This window comes from Epinephelus fuscoguttatus, linkage group LG8 (genome assembly GCF_011397635.1).
Source record: "Epinephelus fuscoguttatus linkage group LG8, E.fuscoguttatus.final_Chr_v1".
In the NCBI taxonomy this organism is placed as follows: Eukaryota; Metazoa; Chordata; class Actinopteri; order Perciformes; family Serranidae; genus Epinephelus; species Epinephelus fuscoguttatus.
The window spans coordinates 44,647,638-44,666,438 of record NC_064759.1 but is presented as its reverse complement, the minus strand read 5'-3'; the positions used below and the strand labels follow the sequence as shown (position 1 = coordinate 44,666,438).

The 18,801-nt window shown below is 41.8% G+C and overlaps 1 protein-coding gene across 2 annotated transcripts in view; it reads right to left on the bottom strand.

The window, feature by feature from the left end:
• Window positions 1-18,801, bottom strand: part of LOC125892859 (aldehyde dehydrogenase, mitochondrial-like) — a 96,774-nt gene that overhangs the window by 40,317 nt on the left and 37,656 nt on the right. Inside the window, exons 2-6 of one of the 2 annotated variants that reach the window (XM_049583180.1) lie at window positions 18,162-18,266; window positions 17,839-17,979; window positions 9,553-9,632; window positions 6,579-6,690; window positions 3,887-4,015 (exon numbers count right to left, since the gene is read on the bottom strand). In XM_049583180.1, coding sequence (XP_049439137.1) covers window positions 3,887-4,015; window positions 6,579-6,690; window positions 9,553-9,632; window positions 17,839-17,979; window positions 18,162-18,266 — 567 coding nt within the window. The remainder of the gene's footprint in view (window positions 1-3,886; window positions 4,016-6,578; window positions 6,691-9,552; window positions 9,633-17,838; window positions 17,980-18,161; window positions 18,267-18,801) is intronic. The other variant, XM_049583181.1, reaches the window with a different exon arrangement.

Below are 18,801 nucleotides of genomic sequence, written 5' to 3'. Positions count from 1 at the left end.
GCGAATGATACACAATTGTATTTATCAATGAAGCCAGAAGAAACTGATCATTTAAAGGGCCAGTGTGTAATATTTGGCATGGTTTATTGTCAATCTGAATCTGAATCTTCTACCCATTAATGTGTTTATACAAGTGTATAATTGCTATAAAATAAAATTTGTTTGGTTTTCGTAGCCTTATAATTATGCTTTTATATATATATATATATATATATATGTATAGCAAGGGCGTTGCTTTAGAGAGGTCGCCGTCTTGCGCCGCCATGTATGTACGGCAGACCAAGCGGACAATCCAGCCAGCCAGAGAATGCATTTCGCATGTATAAATGAACCAACAGACAGACAGCGGAAGGAAAGAAGAAGGAGGAGGAAACAGCAGAGAGTGTTAGTAGTTCGTCGATAGAGAGTAGTGAAAAGTTTTTTTAGTTATAAAGTTTGCAAATGGACCACACTTACCACGCAACAGGAGAGAATGAACCCGAACCGTCATCTGCGAGGAAAAGAAGACGCAACTTCACTCCTTATGATGCACTCTCTGTGGCGCTTTTCCTCCTGATGATATATCTCCCCAACGATGGTAGCAGTAGCACCGAATCCCATTCTGTGCATTCAGCCTCTCTTCTTGCCTGCTCAGCATCAAACACATGGAGTTCCTCCTCTGTATGCTCCGGCTCAAACAGGTATGGCTCTGGATCTGTCCGCTTCAAGAAACTCTTCAAAATCGCGTTCAAAGTCGTCCATTGCAGCTACTATAGTCCGGAGATATTGCTAGGCTAAATAAACAGCTGAGCTCTGTTTACCGGCGACGCTGTCAGTCAGTGTGCAGGCTGGAGATTGGTGGAGCAGAGAGGGGAGGAGGTCCCCACTCAGTATGGTAAATGAGTATGTGTGTATGAAGTGTGTGTGTTACGCTAGAAGAGTCAGAGTTTGGGACAGAGTCTTTTACCCCCTGGAGTGTTACCGGAGTTTTTGGAGTACTCAAATAAACTGGCCTTTTTCCCAAACGCTCCTCTGGTCTCCTGCTTGTGAGGGATTCATTACAATATCGTAAAATGGTTTAGATTTCTAAATAAATATTCACCTGGTCGCTAGATAGACCTACTCCTGAAAAACTTGTGCGCAAGGCTTTTTGTCCCTCCGAGGCCACCGTCATTTACCCGACGGGAGGGGTGAGCGAGTGAGCCCTGCAATCTAGAGTTTGACCACTGTTGTCACTGTTTTCAACCCATTTTACACACTGGCCCTTTAACTAAACTTCAAAATTGCCTTCAAGACATAAAAACCTGGATGAGCTCCAATTTCCTGATGTTAAATTCAGACAAAACTGAAGTTATTGTTCTTGGCCCCAAACAACTCAGAGACTCTTTATCTGATGACACAGTTTCTCTTGATGGCATTGCTCTGGCCTCTAGCACTACCGTGAGAAACCTCGGAGTAATATTTGACCAAGATTTGTCTTTTAATTCTCATTTAAAACAAATCTCACGGCCTGCATTTTTTCATCTGCGTAATATTGTGAAAATTAGGCCTATCCTGACCCAAAAAGATGCAGAAAAATTAGTCCACGCTTTTGTTCCCTCAAGGCTGGATGACTGTAATTCCCTATTATCAGGTAGCTCTAATAAGTCTTTAAAAACTCTCCAGCTAATTCAGAACACAACGGCACGTGTACTGATAGGAACTAACAAACGAGATCATATTTCTCCTGTTTTAGCTTCTCTGCACTGGCTCCCTGTAAAATCCAGAATTGAATTTAAAATCCTACTCCTAACTTATAAATCTCTAAATGGTCAGGCTCTGTCATATCTTAGAGAGCTCATAGTACCATATTATCCCACCAGAACACTGCGAGAATGCAGGGTTACTTGTGGTCCCTAAAGTCACCAAAAGTAGATCAGGAGCCAGAGCCTTCAGCTATTGGGCTCCTCTCCTGTGGAATCATCTTCCTGTTGCAGTACGGGAGGCAGACACTGTCTCCACATTTAAGACTAGACTTAAGACTGATAAAGCCTATAGTTAGGGTCGGCTCAGGCTTGCCTTGTACCAGCCCCTAGTTAGGCTGACTTAGGCCTAGTTTTCCGGGGGACCTCCTATAATACACCGAGCACACACTCACTCACTCTCTCACTCACACTCACTCTCACTCTCACTCTCACTCTCTCACTCACTCTCACTCTCTCTCCCTCCCCCATGTCCATCTCGTTAACTCGGCCGTACTGCATGTCACTAACTCGGCTTCTTCTCCGGAGCCTTTGTGCTCCACTGTCTCACAGGTTAATTTATATCGCAGCGGTGCCTGGATAGTGTGACGTGTGTGGTTGTGCTGCTGCCGTGGTCCTGCCAGATGCCTCCTGCTGCTGCTGTTATCATTAGCCATACTTCTACTGTTATTATACACATATGATTATTGGCACATATGTATACTGTCAGATATTAATATATACTTTCAATATATTGTACCACAATAGCCGTAATAATAATTACAATTATAATATTATTACTTTCATTAATGTTGTTGTAAGCTACTGTCATTACCGTCTGTCCTGCATCTCTCTCTGTCTCTCTTTCTGTCTCATTGTGTCATACGGATTACTGTTAATTTATCATGTTGATCTGTTCTGTACGACATCTATTGCACGTCTGTCCGTCATGGAAGAGGGAGCCCTCCTCAGTTGCTCTTCCTGAGGTTTCTACCATGTTTTTCCCCCGTTAAAGGGTTTTTTTGGGGGAGTTTTTCCTTATCCTCTGTGAGGGTCCTAAGGACAGAGGGATGTCGTATGCTGTAAAGCCCTGTGAGGCAAATTGTGATTTGTGATATTAGGCTTTATAAATAAAATTAATTGACTGATTGATTTGCGTTTCCACCTCACTTCAAGTTCCGGAAAATTTATTCAAATTAGCGTGATGACGTAGATGATTCGGCGTGTTCCCTGTATTTGGCTCTGCCAGCTTGGCTGGTTACGTGCTGGTGAGGGAGTTGGGGCTGTTTGTCTCAGCCAGCAGCTAAGTTTAAAAGTATTTTAAGATTAGTTCTAGATCTTTATAAGATTAGTAGTCTACATACAGACAGCTGTCATTTGAGCTTATTAGTAACAATTCACTGTCAGCCGAAGTAGCGTGCTGTCCTTGTGTAAGACATAACATTAGTGTCGGTGGATGAGAGACTGTGGGCAGAGCATATTGAATATCACTGTCTACATCACTGTCTACATGTTTATGCTTGCTGAACACGTGTATTGATAAATCATTCGCTTCTTACTCACTAAGGTTTGATTTCACTCACAGTACCGAGTTTAGCTGCCGTCACTTTGTTTCCACCGCAGCCGCTCAGCTGTTCACCAGCTACCGTGTTGCATCGCTGTGTGTGTAGATGTGTGTAGAGGAGATCAGCGCCGGCACAAAGGAACGGAAACAGCTAGCACTTATCAATACTACGGTCTTTAATAATTTAGCTCCGGGGCTAAATTAGTACCGGGTTTCGGTACCCATCCTTAAGCAAAACACAAACGAAGTGAAGCTTGTAGAAATGAAATAAAGTTTTCAGCAGCTGCCTGTACCAGGAAGTGGGGAATGCTGCAAGTCTGTGTTCCACCAATCAGTATTCTTCAGCAAACAGCCCCGCCCCTCAAGAATTCTGGGTAATCTGAACAGTCGTACCCCCTACTAGGTACTTTTTCCAGGGTACATTTGGGGTTGAGGGAAAGTTTTTTACCCGGGTAATTTCGGTGGAACCGCGGAGGTTTTTCAAAATTTTGGGTAATTGATAAAAGTTCCTGTGGTGGAAAAGGGGCTAATGTTCCTTTGTATTGCACTATGATCACTGATATTTTTCTGGTAAAGTCACATTAATTGATTAGTATTAATGAAGGAAAAAGAATCAAAGTACCTCTTTAATCAGACTGGCTACATAGAGAGCTGTAAGTGGTGTCTGCTCTGCAACTTTCATCACCACAGTGTTACCAGTTGCAAGGGCAGGGCCGAGCTTCCAGGCCTGCATCAACAGAGGGAAGTTCCACTACAGGGAGAGAAGGTAAGAGACATTAGGAGTAAAGGCATGTTCGTATTACAATTCCATTTTCATTCACTTCTACTGAAGCCAATGTGATGGAGTAATCCATGCATGTATTGGTGGCTACTGGTGGCTCTGGAAAATTCACAAATCAGAGTTCACCTTTGTTTAACTGTGACTGAGCTGATGTGCTTGGTGGGCCGACAGAAACACTGCAGCACTGTGTTTGGAAACTATGTTATTATTCTTCCTTGTTTCTTCTTTATTTCTAGTATATTATCACACTACAACAAACTCTAGGTTACTCTCTTACACCTTTTACAGTTGTGATTATACATTTATTACCTGCATCAGTAATGTGACATCACAATCTTTCTGTGGTGAAACTGAACTGAAATGTACTGTGACTGTGGCTTAAGGACAAATGAACTTGTTTAGCACAGTGCATGAACCCTGAATGATTTGAGCTTTATGACTGTGTTAAGGCTGTGTTCAGAACACCTTGGAGCCTGTGTGAAAAGAGCCAGTCAACACTGCAGGGCTTTTCAGCAAAACCACATCGTCCAGCAAGGTGTTGTGATGACCATTCACACACATCCAAGGACACATTCCTGATAGATGACTTGTAATATGAATGCAGTATTTCACAAGATAACGTATTTGCTGCCAATGATAACTCTTCAGAGTTGTAAAATCTGTGTGTGAGTATTACAAACTCTTGTGCAGTATTTTGGCACATTCATCACTCCACCTGTCCTTCTTGGATGGCAGTGTTGGGGAGGCTACTTTCAAGCACAGCTTTGCAAGCTACAAATGACCCCAGATTGGTTCTAGCAACATAGAGCCAGTTTCATTCTTCCATTGCATAATTTTCAACCATTCAGAGCTTTTGACCGAAAATAAATTGGTCCAGAAACCGAAAAGTTAGTTCTCAGCTAGAACCAAAAAAACGTCTCAAATGGTTAACTTAAGTACAAACTGTGATGACATCAGTGGGCGTGTCATGTTGTACAGATTGGAAAGAGAGGATGGAGACGTCAACAACAGAGAAGTGGTCAGAAAAGAAAACAGCGTGCAGTGGTCTCATTGATAGTTGATTCATGCTTGTTTTTTGGAAAAAAGCAAATATCAGAATTGAATTATGTCACTATTTTTAATCACTGCACCCCAAAATAACTTAAAAAAGGCCAAAACACTTATAATATGCACTTAAACATATTTTTAGGCTTTTTTTGCCTTTAATAGACAGGACAGTGAAGCATGATGGGGGGAGAGAGAGAGGGAGAGACATGCAGCAAAGGGCCACAGGCTGGACTTGAATCCGGGCCGCTGCGGCAACAGCCTTGTACATGGGGCGCTTGCTCTACCACTAAGCCACCGACGCCCCATAATATGCACTTAAACCCAATGGTATACTTCTCACTTCCAATGTACTTGTACGTAAGAGGAAAACATTATACTACTACATTTACCTGACAGAGACAGGTTACTGGTTACACCATAGATTCAGACTTTACTCACAAAATATAACAATTACACTATGATATTTATTATTTATCAAACTATCCAGCAATAAATTAGAATTGAAAGCTCCACCTTAAATGGACATTTAGTAAATTTAAGTAACTTGTGCCTTCCTTTATTGTGTCCTATTATTCTCATCCCACCCCCTGCTTCATCCATCCAAGAACACATGCATTACATTTTTGAACATCTGTATGGTGTAGAGAGAAATTAGAAAAACTTGACATCATGTATAGCAAATGATTAAATGGTGTACAGGCCACAAAATAATTTTAAAGTTGACAAAACTGTTAAAATCATACCTTTTTTTAAAAATCAGACTAATATTAGGACTTAATTCATGGAAAACAGTTTTTTATTGAATTTTAAAACATGAGGCACATAAAAATGTTTTTTCTACGGGCGAAGTTAATATTTAGTGACACAACAGTGTATAAGGGCAAATTTTATTAAATTTCTTTTCTGTGTTGTACTTTGTTGATGCTCCCTGGGCACATGGCTCACAGCAGGCTACACACATACAGTAGAGCAACGGTATTTGCCCAGTTTAGAGGATGAATCATTTCTATGTTTGTGTTTTGGCAACTTTTTGCTGATGAGTTATTGATCTAGGAAGTTCGACTGCCTGAGTATGGTATGGCCTTTTAGTGGTATGGAGTACTGGACCGTACCAGTCTCCTTTCACCCCTGGTTCTAAGTTAATAGGGCAAAGAAAACCCCAAAGATCTACTTGCATAAGAAACATGACATATACATGGCGAGACATATGTTCGACTCACAGTCTGCTCTCTGCAGAGCCCTGATGCCCCACCCCCACCTCTGCAAAGACCGCTGTTCACTTGTTTATTCAAAATGTATTAATATTTAATGTGTTCCAAGTCCAAATTGCACCAAATTCGAAGAGGCACAGCCTTGGGTTCCCAGCAGTACACCCACCAAGTGTAAAGTAGATTGGATGAACGGTTCTAGAGATATGTAAAGGGCAGACAGACCTGTAAAAACTGTGCCATAGTCCCTACCTACCCCCACACCCCACCCCTCTCACCGGTATGATCTGTCCACAGACTCCGATGGGTTCATGTCTGGTGTAGCAGAAATAATCTCCATCAATAGGGATGGTCTTTCCCTCCCATTTGTCAGCCCAGCCTGCATAGTACCTAACACAACAGGTTTAAACGTATGTTAGTACAATATCTGTATTCACATCAAAGTTTAAAGCAGAGCAGCTTCATTTGTCTTACCACCCAGGAGCTGGATCAAACAGTAATGTCCACCAAGACTAAAGTAACCACAGACATCGGCAAGAAGTAGGGGTGTGCCATATCATACTGTTTATGATAATACCTATATCATTTTTAATATGATGAAAAAAAAAAAATCACATCATCATATTGGTAATACTCCAAATTTTTGATGCAGTGACATCATACGTTTATACACAACAGCAAGCATGGCTGAAAGTAAGACTTCTACCGGCTCTACCGGTTTAAGGGCAATCACTGTTCTGAGTCAATGTCAGTCCAAAATGGAGGAAATCCTGCAGCAAGTCGATTATCTGAGGGTGGTTCGGTTTCAGTTTGGTTTGGTTTGTGCCACATTTAAGGAAATTCCCTCAAGGAGTTCTTAAGATATCATGTTCAGCAAAATGGGACAAACAGATTTACAAATGACAATTAGATGTACAAATAGGGACAGGGACAAACAATGTAAATGTGTCGCTGTCACAAAGAAATACAGTGTCTTACAAAATTATTTTGTTGAATTACAACCTGTAATTTAAATTGATTCTTTTTTTATTTTTTGTAATGAGTGTACCCATAAAACTTCAATTAATAGCCCAAGCTATTATTTGCATAAATCACTGAACTCAACAGGGGTATATTTGGGACAGGCTGTTCCTCAGCAAAGATGGGAAATATGATCAAACTGTTTTTATTTAAACCAGTATGATATTACTTATATAAAAATTAGGCTTCAAATAACATATCAATTATAAATCACTAATTTGATTTAGCTCCAACAGACAGCGCCTTAGAGAGAGAGTTACGACACTTGGATTACAGCACCCGGCATACCAACACAACGACTATTTATCCTGTTAGAACAACATTCACAACTTGGATTATTTTTTAATAATAAACCCTTTTGAGTCTTTTGATCAGTGGATCCTTATGGACTAAAGGAATAGGAATAACTTTCCGTATAACCAAGGGATGGACACAAATTCTGACTTTATGACCACTTCAGAGATTCGGAGTCACCAGTGGCATCACCAAGCATTTTTTCCGGGGCTTCAGCCCTGGATGTTTTGACTCTAGCCCCAAACGTATTTTCAGTGATTCACACCTATTAGGTTCAGGGGTGCCCAGACAGGACAGGCAAACCAGGCAATTGCTTGGTATCCGACGGCCACTCATATTAGGCACATTTGCAGTGACAACCATCTTAAACCTCCCAGTGTAACGGCACCTCCGCAGCTCTGCAGCTCCCAAACCCCCTTAGTAGGGGCCCCACTCCTTCTAGGTACTAACGTTAGCTTGAATCTAACGCGCGTGAGGCAGCAGGCTACTCTGTATTACAAGTGTATTTATTGTGCATACTGGTAGCCAGCACCAAGTCGCCACATTTTACTTAGTCTTGTACACATACAACTATCCGTTTCGTTTTTGTCATGTATTTCCCACTCCAAACTGACCACACACACACCATCTAAATGTGAAGCAGATTTTCTCTTCTGTGTTTTGGAGGCTCTATCTCCACAACAGATTGGTCGATTTCAGTGATTGACACCTTGTTTGATTCGTTAGAGTCAACAGAATGAGGCTATACCCACCAAAATGAGATTGACAGGACTGTAAGCCAATCAGAGTCAGCAGAACGCCGTTGTGGGGCCGGAACCTAAAGCCTGTCATGTTCGCCCAGATTCATTTGAACACAACACAACATGTCCGTCTACCGGGAATGTTTACCAGGAGAATTTCCATTTCACAACGGTAAGAGAAATACTACAACTATGGCTCTGCAAAATGATTTCCGTTGTTGTTGTTGTTCTTTGGCCTCTATCTCTCTGAAGCGTTGGCATAGAGTGCTTTGGCGGATATGTGTGGAAACAGCCGAGTCTCTTCTTTCATTTGAGATGAATGGCGTGTTTTGCACAACGTGGCGTTGAGGTAGAGCCCAAAATATGCCAAGTGGGTTGGCACATCGATGCTGTATGGTGTTTGATTTGTTGTTGTTTATTTAGTTGTTGTTTGAGCTGTGTTTGGGGCATGTAAAAAGGGTTTATACAACCGTGTAGCCCAGGTTCTGCTGTTTAATTTGATGTGCAACATCACTATATTTCTCGTGATTAGTGCATTGTTTTACTCTGTGTTTGCAAAGTCGTTCTCAAGTCCTCCAACTGGGGGACTGTCAGGTTTTTAACCAACAATTTGGGCAGCCCAATAGAAGACGAGTGCTCATTCTTTGACAAAATTCTTACGTTGAAATCACACCCCCAGGTAGAAGACACTTTAGCACTTCAGGGTTAAAGCCCTGGATGTTTTCAACTCCTAGCAACGCCCCTGGGAGTCACCACTTTTTTTTCATCTTTGTTTACTAGGCTGGTTAATATGAATGAATTACTGTATTCTCTGGTGCTCCTGGTTTCAGTAATATTTCATAATAATAGGAATACTAGAATTATGGAAAATCTAACCAAGCCAATCGATGTGTAGCATCTTCATATTGACAAAAGTTTAAACATTTATATATGACCATGCATATTTAAGGATTAAACAGTTATGGTATTTCAGAGAAAATATGAAAATCTCACAATATGTTTTTATTAAGCAGCATAGCCAAAAAATAGTGAGATATTATCTATAAGCTGTATAGCACAGAACTTGTAATAAGTGATAAGACAGTGTTATATCAGGGAAACATTTTGTGACTTATGAAAACTCTATGCTTCTCTGTTGACAAAAAGGCCTATATGAAGTTTTAAAATGCAATGAAACCCTCTGTTGTGTGTTTGTTACCTGAGACATTTCACCACATTAGGCAGATCCACGGTGTAGGAAACAGCATATGGCTTCCCATTGTCAAGGGTCTCCAGCTCCTGTACAAAAAAAAACACATCAGTTTTACATGCTATGTGCAACGATGGCACTGTATACAGGTATGGCATCTCAAGATGCTGATTAAACAGTATTATTACTACACAGGGGTGTCTTGGGATGGTCACAATAAAAGGACACACTAAAAATTGCAGTTTGATCACTCAGCACAATGCCACAGATGTCTCAGGTTTTGAGGGAGCATATCATGGCCATGCTTACTGAAGGAATGTCCACCAGAGTTGTTGCCCATGAACTGAATGTTCATTTCACTACCATAAAGACATCTCCAATGTTGTTTCCCTGAATTTGGCAGTACATCATGCTCCACTTGTCTAGGTAGCAGGAGGGACCACACCCTAATGCTGCTGCTTTGAGCCTTATGCCCTTTCCTGACAAACTGGGTCAGCTACTGTGCTGTTACAGGCTGGCCCTGTCTGCCCCCAGCCTGCTTGCCTCCAGGATTTCGGCTAGCTAACGCATGACCTCATCCTGACTGACCCTGTATCAGTTCTGCCTTGCACATTATACACTGTTCTATTTTGGGCTGTCCCAGACGAAAGATGACCATGGTGAAAGAAACATGGCGATATCTTTGGTCGTGGCTCTAAATGTGGTCCTACGTTTGACAGTGAGAGAGGTTCAAGGACGGCCGTTGTCATGGTCTTGCGATCAAAGACAGCCTAAGATAAAATTCTGACAGTGTCAGAAAGTTGGGATGACCATCTCTGTGACTACTCTTACGTCCTACGTCTACTAACCAACCAATAAAAGTGCAGCATGAAATGATACACTGACGCTAATCCAAACAAACAGATGGATAGCAGCTCGCCATGGAGACAGAACGCCTTAAAACAAATTTGTAGAATTACAGCAAAGAGGAAAACCTTGTGGAATTGTGGCAGCGGAAGTCTTGCTTGTATGATGTGTCCTCCAGCTCTTGCCATGATCACGTATAGAAGGACGAAGCATGGAAAGAAACAGCGGTGTAGTTGCAGCTGCCAGGTAAGGAACCTAGCAGCTAGCAAACACACACACAGACACACCGCAGTATAAAGTGCCCACAAAACTTTAGGTTATCTAATAATGTGACCCTCTATCTTGTGCTTCACACACTTATTATGGAAAGCTATTGCATCATACACTGTAGCCTACGATTTAGTAGGCGCTGTCACTGTACAGTCTGCATACATCAAACTTGATGTCATACCCAGATTTATTAGATCAATGTCGCACAGTGTAGCTTGCACTAAACATAAAAGATTGCTAAAATCTCACAGTCTGTGGGAGGCTTTAAAGGATGTGCTGCAAGCTCGGGTTATGGGAGTCACAGAGTTGGCAGGTCTCTGAGCTGTACCAGAGTTGCAGTTTCCAGTGACTGGGAAGGGCATCCTCCACATAGGGGCTGAGTGAATCATCATGCTACCTACAGTACAGGCCAAAAGTTTGGACACACCTTCTCATTCAATGCATTTTCTTTATTTTCATGACTATTTACATTGTAGATTCTCACTGAAGGCATCAAAACTATGAATGAACACATGTGGAGTTATGTACTTAACAAAAAAAGGTGAAATAACTGCAAACATGTTTTATATTCTAGTTTCTTCAAAATAGCCACCCTTTGCTCTGATTACTGCTTTGCACACTCTTGGCATTCTCTCCATGAGCTTCAAGAGCTAGTCACCTGTAATGGTTTTCCAACAGTCTTGAAGGAGTTCCCAAAGGTGTTTATCACTTGTTGGCCCCTTTGCCTTCACTCTGCGGTCCAGCTCACCCCAAACCATCTCGATTGGGTTCAGGTCCGGTGACAGTGGAGGCCAGGTCATCTGCCGCAGCACTCCATCACTCTCCTTCTTGGTCAAATAGCCCTTACACAGCCTGGAGGTGTGTTTGGGGTCATTGTCCTGTTGAAAAATAAGTGATCGTCCAACTAAACGCAAACCGGATGGGATGGCATGTCGCTGCAGGATGCTGTGGTAGCCATGCTGGTTCAGTGTGCCTTCAATTTTGAATAAATCCCCAACAGTGTCACCAGCAAAACACCCCCACACCATCACACCTCCTCCTCCATGCTTCACAGTGGGAACCAGGCATGTGGAATCCATCCGTTCACCTTTTCTGCATCTCACAAAGACACGGCGGTTGGAACCAAAGATCTCAAATTTGGACTCATCAGACCAAAGCACAGATTTCCACTGGTCTAATGTCCATTCCTTGTGATTCTTGGCCCAAACAAATCTCTTCTCCTTGTTGCCTCTCCTTAGCAGTGGTTTCCTAGCAGCTATTTGGCCATGAAGGCCTGATTCGCGCAGTCTCCTCTTAACAGTTGTTCTAGAGATGGGTCTGCTGCTAGAACTCTGTGTGGCATTCATCTGCTCTCTGATCTGAGCTGCTGTTAACTTGCGATTTCTGAGGCTGGTGACTCGGATGAACTTATCCTCAGAAGCGGAGGTGACTCTTGGTCTTCCTTTCCTGGGTCGGTCCACATGTGTGCCAGTTTCGTTGTAGCGCTTGATGGTTTTTGCGACTCCGCTTGGGGACACATTTAAAGTTTTTGCAATTTTCCGGACTGACTGACCTTCATTTCTTAAAGTAATGATGGCCACTCATTTTTCTTTAGTTAGCTGATTGGTTCTTGCCATAATATGAATTTTAACAGTTGTCCAATAGGGCTGTCGGCTGTGTATTAACCTGACTTCTGCACAACACAACTGATGGTCCCAACCCCATTGATAAAGCAAGAAATTCCACTAATTAACCCTGATAAGGCACACCTGTGAAGTGGAAACCATTTCAGGTGACTACCTCTTGAAGCTCATGGAGAGAATGCCAAGAGTGTGCAAAGCAGTAATCAGAGCAAAGGGTGGCTATTTTGAAGAAACTAGAATATAAAACATGTTTTCAGTTATTTCACCTTTTTTTGTTAAGTACATAACTCCACATGTGTTCATTCATAGTTTTGATGCCTTCAGTGAGAATCTACAATGTAAATAGTCATGAAAATAAAGAAAACGCATTGAATGAGAAGGTGTGTCCAAACTTTTGGCCTGTACTGTATTTTAAATAGTCAAATTTGCATTAAGGTTGCAGCGATTGGACAAAAATGGAAGCTTGCACACAATGCACAGGGATTGGCTGAACACACCCAGGGCATTCCGATCCCTCCTTGACCTAATGCAGACCTGAGCACTGTTTCAGAAAGCGGATTTAGTGAAAATTGTTAGTTACCCTGAGATGAGGGAAGCTCTTTTTACACAGAACCAAACAATAGCAGCATCATTCTGCCCCAGTGTGTGATTTATAACAGCATGTCAGCATCACAGAGGCAGAAGAGGTGGGACGGGCATGTAACAACATCGTCGACCTCTAGTGTGACATATAACACACTTTTCTGCAGCACTTTATAAACAATAACAATGGCATTACATGTAAATATCCTTTACCATCTCTGTTCTATGGCGGCTGATCTCATCCTCTGCACAGAGGGTAAGACGCTCCTAGACCTCATTGTTTTCACAGTTTGTGGACATTTACGGCCGCTGTTCTTCTTCTGTGAGTTAGCTGATAACTGCTAACAACTACTTGTTAAATCTCCCGCCATGGGCCAAAAACAGGAAGTCCAGGAGCTTCTTACCTTCCGAGCAGAGGACCAGATCAGCTGCCATATAACAGGGACGGTAAATGATTATTATTGACGTATTAATGCCATTGCTACTGTTTACAAATCACAGCCAACATGTGTGTATCAAATGTCACACTGGTCACACTCTGCTGAACTCCAGTGTGAGGGGAGGGGCTGTGCCCCCCCCACTTCGAAACACCACACACCATAAACGAAATGGAGTATGACACTGTTTAGTTTCATTACTCACTGAAGTTACAAGCACTCATAAATTTCAGCTCAGTGTGAGATTCTGTTGTCAGAAAGCAGCATAGAACCAACGACAAGTCACCTTGCGCTGCAAGTGCAACAAAAGCCCATCGCGCAAAAATCAATGAGAGAAAAATATTGATGTAGTCTAATCTGCACAAAAGATGTGCAGAAGATTAAAATAAACACTGCTGAGTACAGTTCATTCAGGTAACTCAGTCAAGGCTACACCAAAGCAACAAACACTGGAGGATACTCTTTTGAGGGGACAGCAACATTCCCTCGAAACAGTGACAAAGCCAAACAGATCAAAGGGAGGGTTTGTTATTTTACACTTTGTTATTTCACAATAGTAAATAAAGTAAATAAATAATAGGCTAATACATACATTAAAACACATTAAGATTTTTTTCTTAATGCACTGCAGAACTATTCAATTATCAAGCAGAGGCTATACATTGGATTGATTTAAATAATTTTAATGTTTTTCAAGTGTGCACTGTGCGGCTGAAATATGTAGGAAAATTGAAATATCAGATCGGAAATTGGTATCAGCAGACACTTAATGTTAAATGACTCAGATTGTGATTGGGGGGGGCAAAGAAACTTGACTGAGAAAGTCTCTAATCTGCAGGTCTTATTTTGTTATTTTATTATTGATTTATTTATCATATCTTAGAGAGCTCATAGTGTCATATTATCCCACCAGAACACTGCGCTCTGAGAACGCAGGGTTACTCGTGGTCCCTAAAGTCTCCAAAAGTAGATCAGGAGCCAGAGCCTTTAGCTATCAGGCTCCTCTCCTGTGGAATCATCTTCCTGTTACGGTCCGGGAGGCAGACACCGTCTCCACATTTAAGACTAGACTTAAGACTTTCCTCTTTGATAAAGCTTATAGTTAGGGCTGGCTCAGTCTTGCCCTGTACCAGCCCCTAGTTAGGCTGACTTAGGCCTAGTCTGCCGGAGGACCCCCCTATAATACACCAGGCACCTTCTCTCCTTCTCTCTCTCTCTCGTATTCTATTACTGCATCTTCCTAACTCGGCCATTCTGGATGTCACTAACTCGGCCATTCTGGATGTCACTAACTCGGCTTCTTCTCCGGAGCCTTTGTGCTCCACTGTCTCTCAGATTAACTCATATCGCAACGGTGCCTGGACAGCGTGACGTGTGTGGTTGTGCTGCTGCCGTGGTCCCGCCAGATGCCTCCTGCTGCTGCTGCCATCATTAGTCATTAGTCATACTTCTACTGTTATTATACACATATGACTATTTTCACACATGTATACTGCCAGATATTAAGACATACTTTCAACATATTGTACCACAGTAGCCAGAACTATAACTATAATATTATTATTTTCAACAATGTTGTTGTAAGCTACTGTCATTACCTGCATCTCTCTCTCTCTCTCTCTCTCTCTCTCTCTCTCTCTCTCTCTCTCATTGTGTCATGCGGATTACTGTTAATTTATTATGCTGATCTGTTCTGTACGACATCTATTGCACGTCTGTCCGTCCTGGAAGAGGGATCCCTCCTCAGTTGCTCTTCCTGAGGTTTCTACCATTTATATTTCCCCGTTAAAGGGGTTTTTTTGGGGAGTTTTTCCTTATCCGCTGCAAGGGTCATAAGGACAGAGGGATGTCGTATGCTGTAAAGCCCTGTGTGGCAAATTGTGATTTGTGATATTGGGCTTTATAAATAAAATTGATTGATTGATTGATTTTTCATTAAAACCCCACATATAAATGGATTTGATTATTAATGAGGTTCATTTGTTTATCATTATTAATAAGGAGACATTTTTTCATTTTGAAGGCTTGTGAGAGATTTGTATTTCCAATAGGGTGGCTCGATTAATCGAATTTTAATCTAGATTACGATTTGGGCTTTCAACGATTATGAAAACAAAATAATCGACACTAAATGATTATGCGCTTCTTGTCAGTTTACTCTCGTTGTCTTGTGTTGCAAATCAAATGCACCCGGAAGCCTATGTGCAATACTGCCCCCTACCCTCTCCTCTATTCACTCCACAAGCCAGTCAAGTAGGTGAAATCGAATAATGTGAGGGGTAGGTGATGGCCGAAGATTTCAAAAACAGCATGCGGAAAATGGCAGAGGGAGAGCGAGAGAGGTTGGTCTCTGTGTGTGTATGTGTGTGTGCGCGCGCGCACGTGTGCATGTGTCTGTGTGCACATCAGGGCCGAACTCTGCCATGCGCGATACAGAGAGCAGAGGAGAATTATAAACGTGCGACCATGTGGAGACAGAAATGACATGCCGTTGTGTAAATAAGTCATCATGTGCACCGCATAATCGTGATTTCAATTTTGACCAAAATAATCGTGATTCTGATTTTTTTCCATAATCGAACAGCCCTATTTTCCAAGTAAATCTTTTTTATATTATGTGGTTGGGAACTGGTTCTCAGGCTTCTCCCCAACCATTTGAAATCTGCAGAATCAGTGCCGCCAAAAGATATTTTGTCTTGAATCTTGAGTCTCTGAAATCTAGAGCTGTAGTCTCCTGGTCGACTAGTCAATTATTTTGTCGCTATGCTCTCATCCGACCAAATTCTCATTATTCGAATAATTGCCATGTTACTTTCATAAGGAGGAAAGTGCTACATCAACAGCTTTCCAGGATTAATCCATTATTTCCTGCAGCGGGGGACAGGCTAAGTTACCTGTTGACAGAAAGTTGGACTCGCCCACCCTACGCTCAGCGTCACGGTGATACAGACCTCCTGTTTGTAGCCTCTTTCACACAGAGCGCGATTTTCGCAGCGCCCACCACGGGGTAGGGCGCAGAGCAAACGGAGAGCAAGGTGCGCAAAACAGGATTTGGGGGACTACAGGCTTGTTCAGGAGCAACAGCTCCATGGTGACCGCTTCCAGGTCTACTTCAGGCTCTTCTCTGCTATTGGACGCACCGAGGTGTCGTCACAGCGCGTTGTGGTGAAATTAAAAAATTTTCAATTCGAGCGCAGGCTGGCACCGCGCAGACGCCGCGACATGTGCCCTCTCGAGCGCCGCTCAGCTCGGCAGCAGAGCGGTGCGCTCTTGCGGTAGCAGATAAATAAATTGTGAAGACAGTAAAGCCTCCACTAAAATAGCATTTTAAGTCTTGTGTGTGATATATCCCTTAGAGATTTATACTTCGGGATTTATCCTGGCTTCATATGAGCAGAGGAAATCTCTGCTCGTCGCTAGGCTAATTTTTACAGTGTAAAATGCCATAGGCTGGCGCTAATAGCGTTAGCATGTTGTAGGCCTATTTGCTTGGAAAACGTTTAAGTTTTAAGACAGTTTTTTTCTCGGTGAATGTTGTGAGCTCTAATGGAGCCAAACTGTGTACCATTACCTTTGTTACATGTTACTGTTGTCCCATGGTTTCATATGAGAAGAGGAAAAGATCGCTAGACACTAGGCTAATTTATACAATGTAAAACGCCATAAACTTGTGCTAATAACGTTAGCATGTTGTATTGGTGGGGGAAATGTGTCCAGATAAAGACAAGTGTTTGTCCATCAGTTCTGCAATTTATAGTGAAGCCAATTTGCGTACTTGTGTTTGAAATCGTCTCTATTAAGCCATATTTAATGTGTGTCTTGAATCAACTATATAAATAAAGTTTGATTTGAACTAAACTTTACAGCACTTAACACAGTCCTCCACCGCCAACTAGCATTTTGGAGGTGTAACTGCAGAGTGACACAGACACACCACTGCAGAAGTAAAAATAACGTGCAGATTTTTTTTTCCCTACGACTAATCGATTAGTTGAAGATTATGCGCGACTTTAGTGGATCAAGATTTTCTTTGGTTGACTACAGCCCTACTGAAATCATAACTATAAGCAGGACTTTGCCTCTGTGTTTCACTGTTCCAAATCTAAAATCAATCAGATTTTCCATTCTGTTCTCACTGACTGAATTCAGCACAGGGGAATATAATGCCCAGATGTTTCAGGTAAGCTGTCTTTAGTGTGCAGAAGCACTATTTTGTTAAGTGTAGTTTGATCTTCCAAAAAGACTGATAAAAAAAATCTTGCATTATTTATTGAGATATTTTTTACTGATGTAAGTAGTCTTATTCAATTAAAGCACAACAGTAAATATAAGTCATTAATAAAAGTTTGTTTTGATTCTTCATCCATCTTTACTTTCTGACATATTCTATAAATGATGTGCAAAAAGAGACATTTTCAAAAACATAAGTACAATAAAACTGTAAGTCAGTAATGGACATTCTGTACTGGTCTGTCCTGGGATTATTGAAGACACAGGTTAATTTTTGGTTTGTGTTTTGATATTAAATCATGACTCACAGCAAGGTAGGCAGCATCCCTCTCTATGGCATCAGCCAATCGGTTAAGAAGCAGGCCACGGTGAGAGGCGTCCATCCGTCGCCACGGTGACCCCAACCTAAAGGCATCACATGCTGCTTTCACCGCCTTGTCTACATCTGCCTGGAAATATAACAGCACAACATGATTAACTCAGTGAGTGTCTCTGGTGTATCTCATGCTAGACAGGTGGAGGTTAAAGAAGGCAGATGACATTTACCAAGGATTCCAGTGGTGACAAACAGTTATAACATTAAATTGTGTATAAAGTATCAAATACTCTATGTATCAAAGACTTTGTTTACCACATCAGCTTCTGCAACTTGACAGATGACTTCACTGGTTGCAGGGTTGATGGTAGGGAAGGTTTTCCCACTCACTGCATCCTGCCACTGGTTGTTGATAAACAGCTGAAACATTCAAATGTATCATTACAAGGGCTGCATTGGTATCAAAAAGACATTTCATCCACTGCTGAAGAAAAAGTGAAAAAAGAAATTAAAGCCACAAGCAGCATTTATTAGGGTCCAACCAGACTGCAAGCATTTGAATGTTTGTTGCTATTTTAATTGACAAAAGGTAAAGCTCTTGATGTTCTTTAAAATGATCCATGGTGGTCATCACTATATGCTGATGCTCTTGATGTATATTGTATTTGATGTATACTTGAGTTGAATATATTGGATATTTGAGATTTATCACGGGAGTCTGGGAATTTTAGTTTGCAAATTACTAATGTAGCAGAGGATTTGGCACGTCAACTTTTAAACCACAAGAGTTCACAGCCACTGTACAGAAACAGGAGATCTACCCAGGAACAGGTAGTTTCCTGATGACCTCTTCAACCCCGCCCACGAGCTCCAAGGCAAAGAAGGCAAACCAGCCACATAGGCCGTAAGGTGAACCCTGTTATAGTTTCATTCCGTTCCACAGTCACGGGACCAC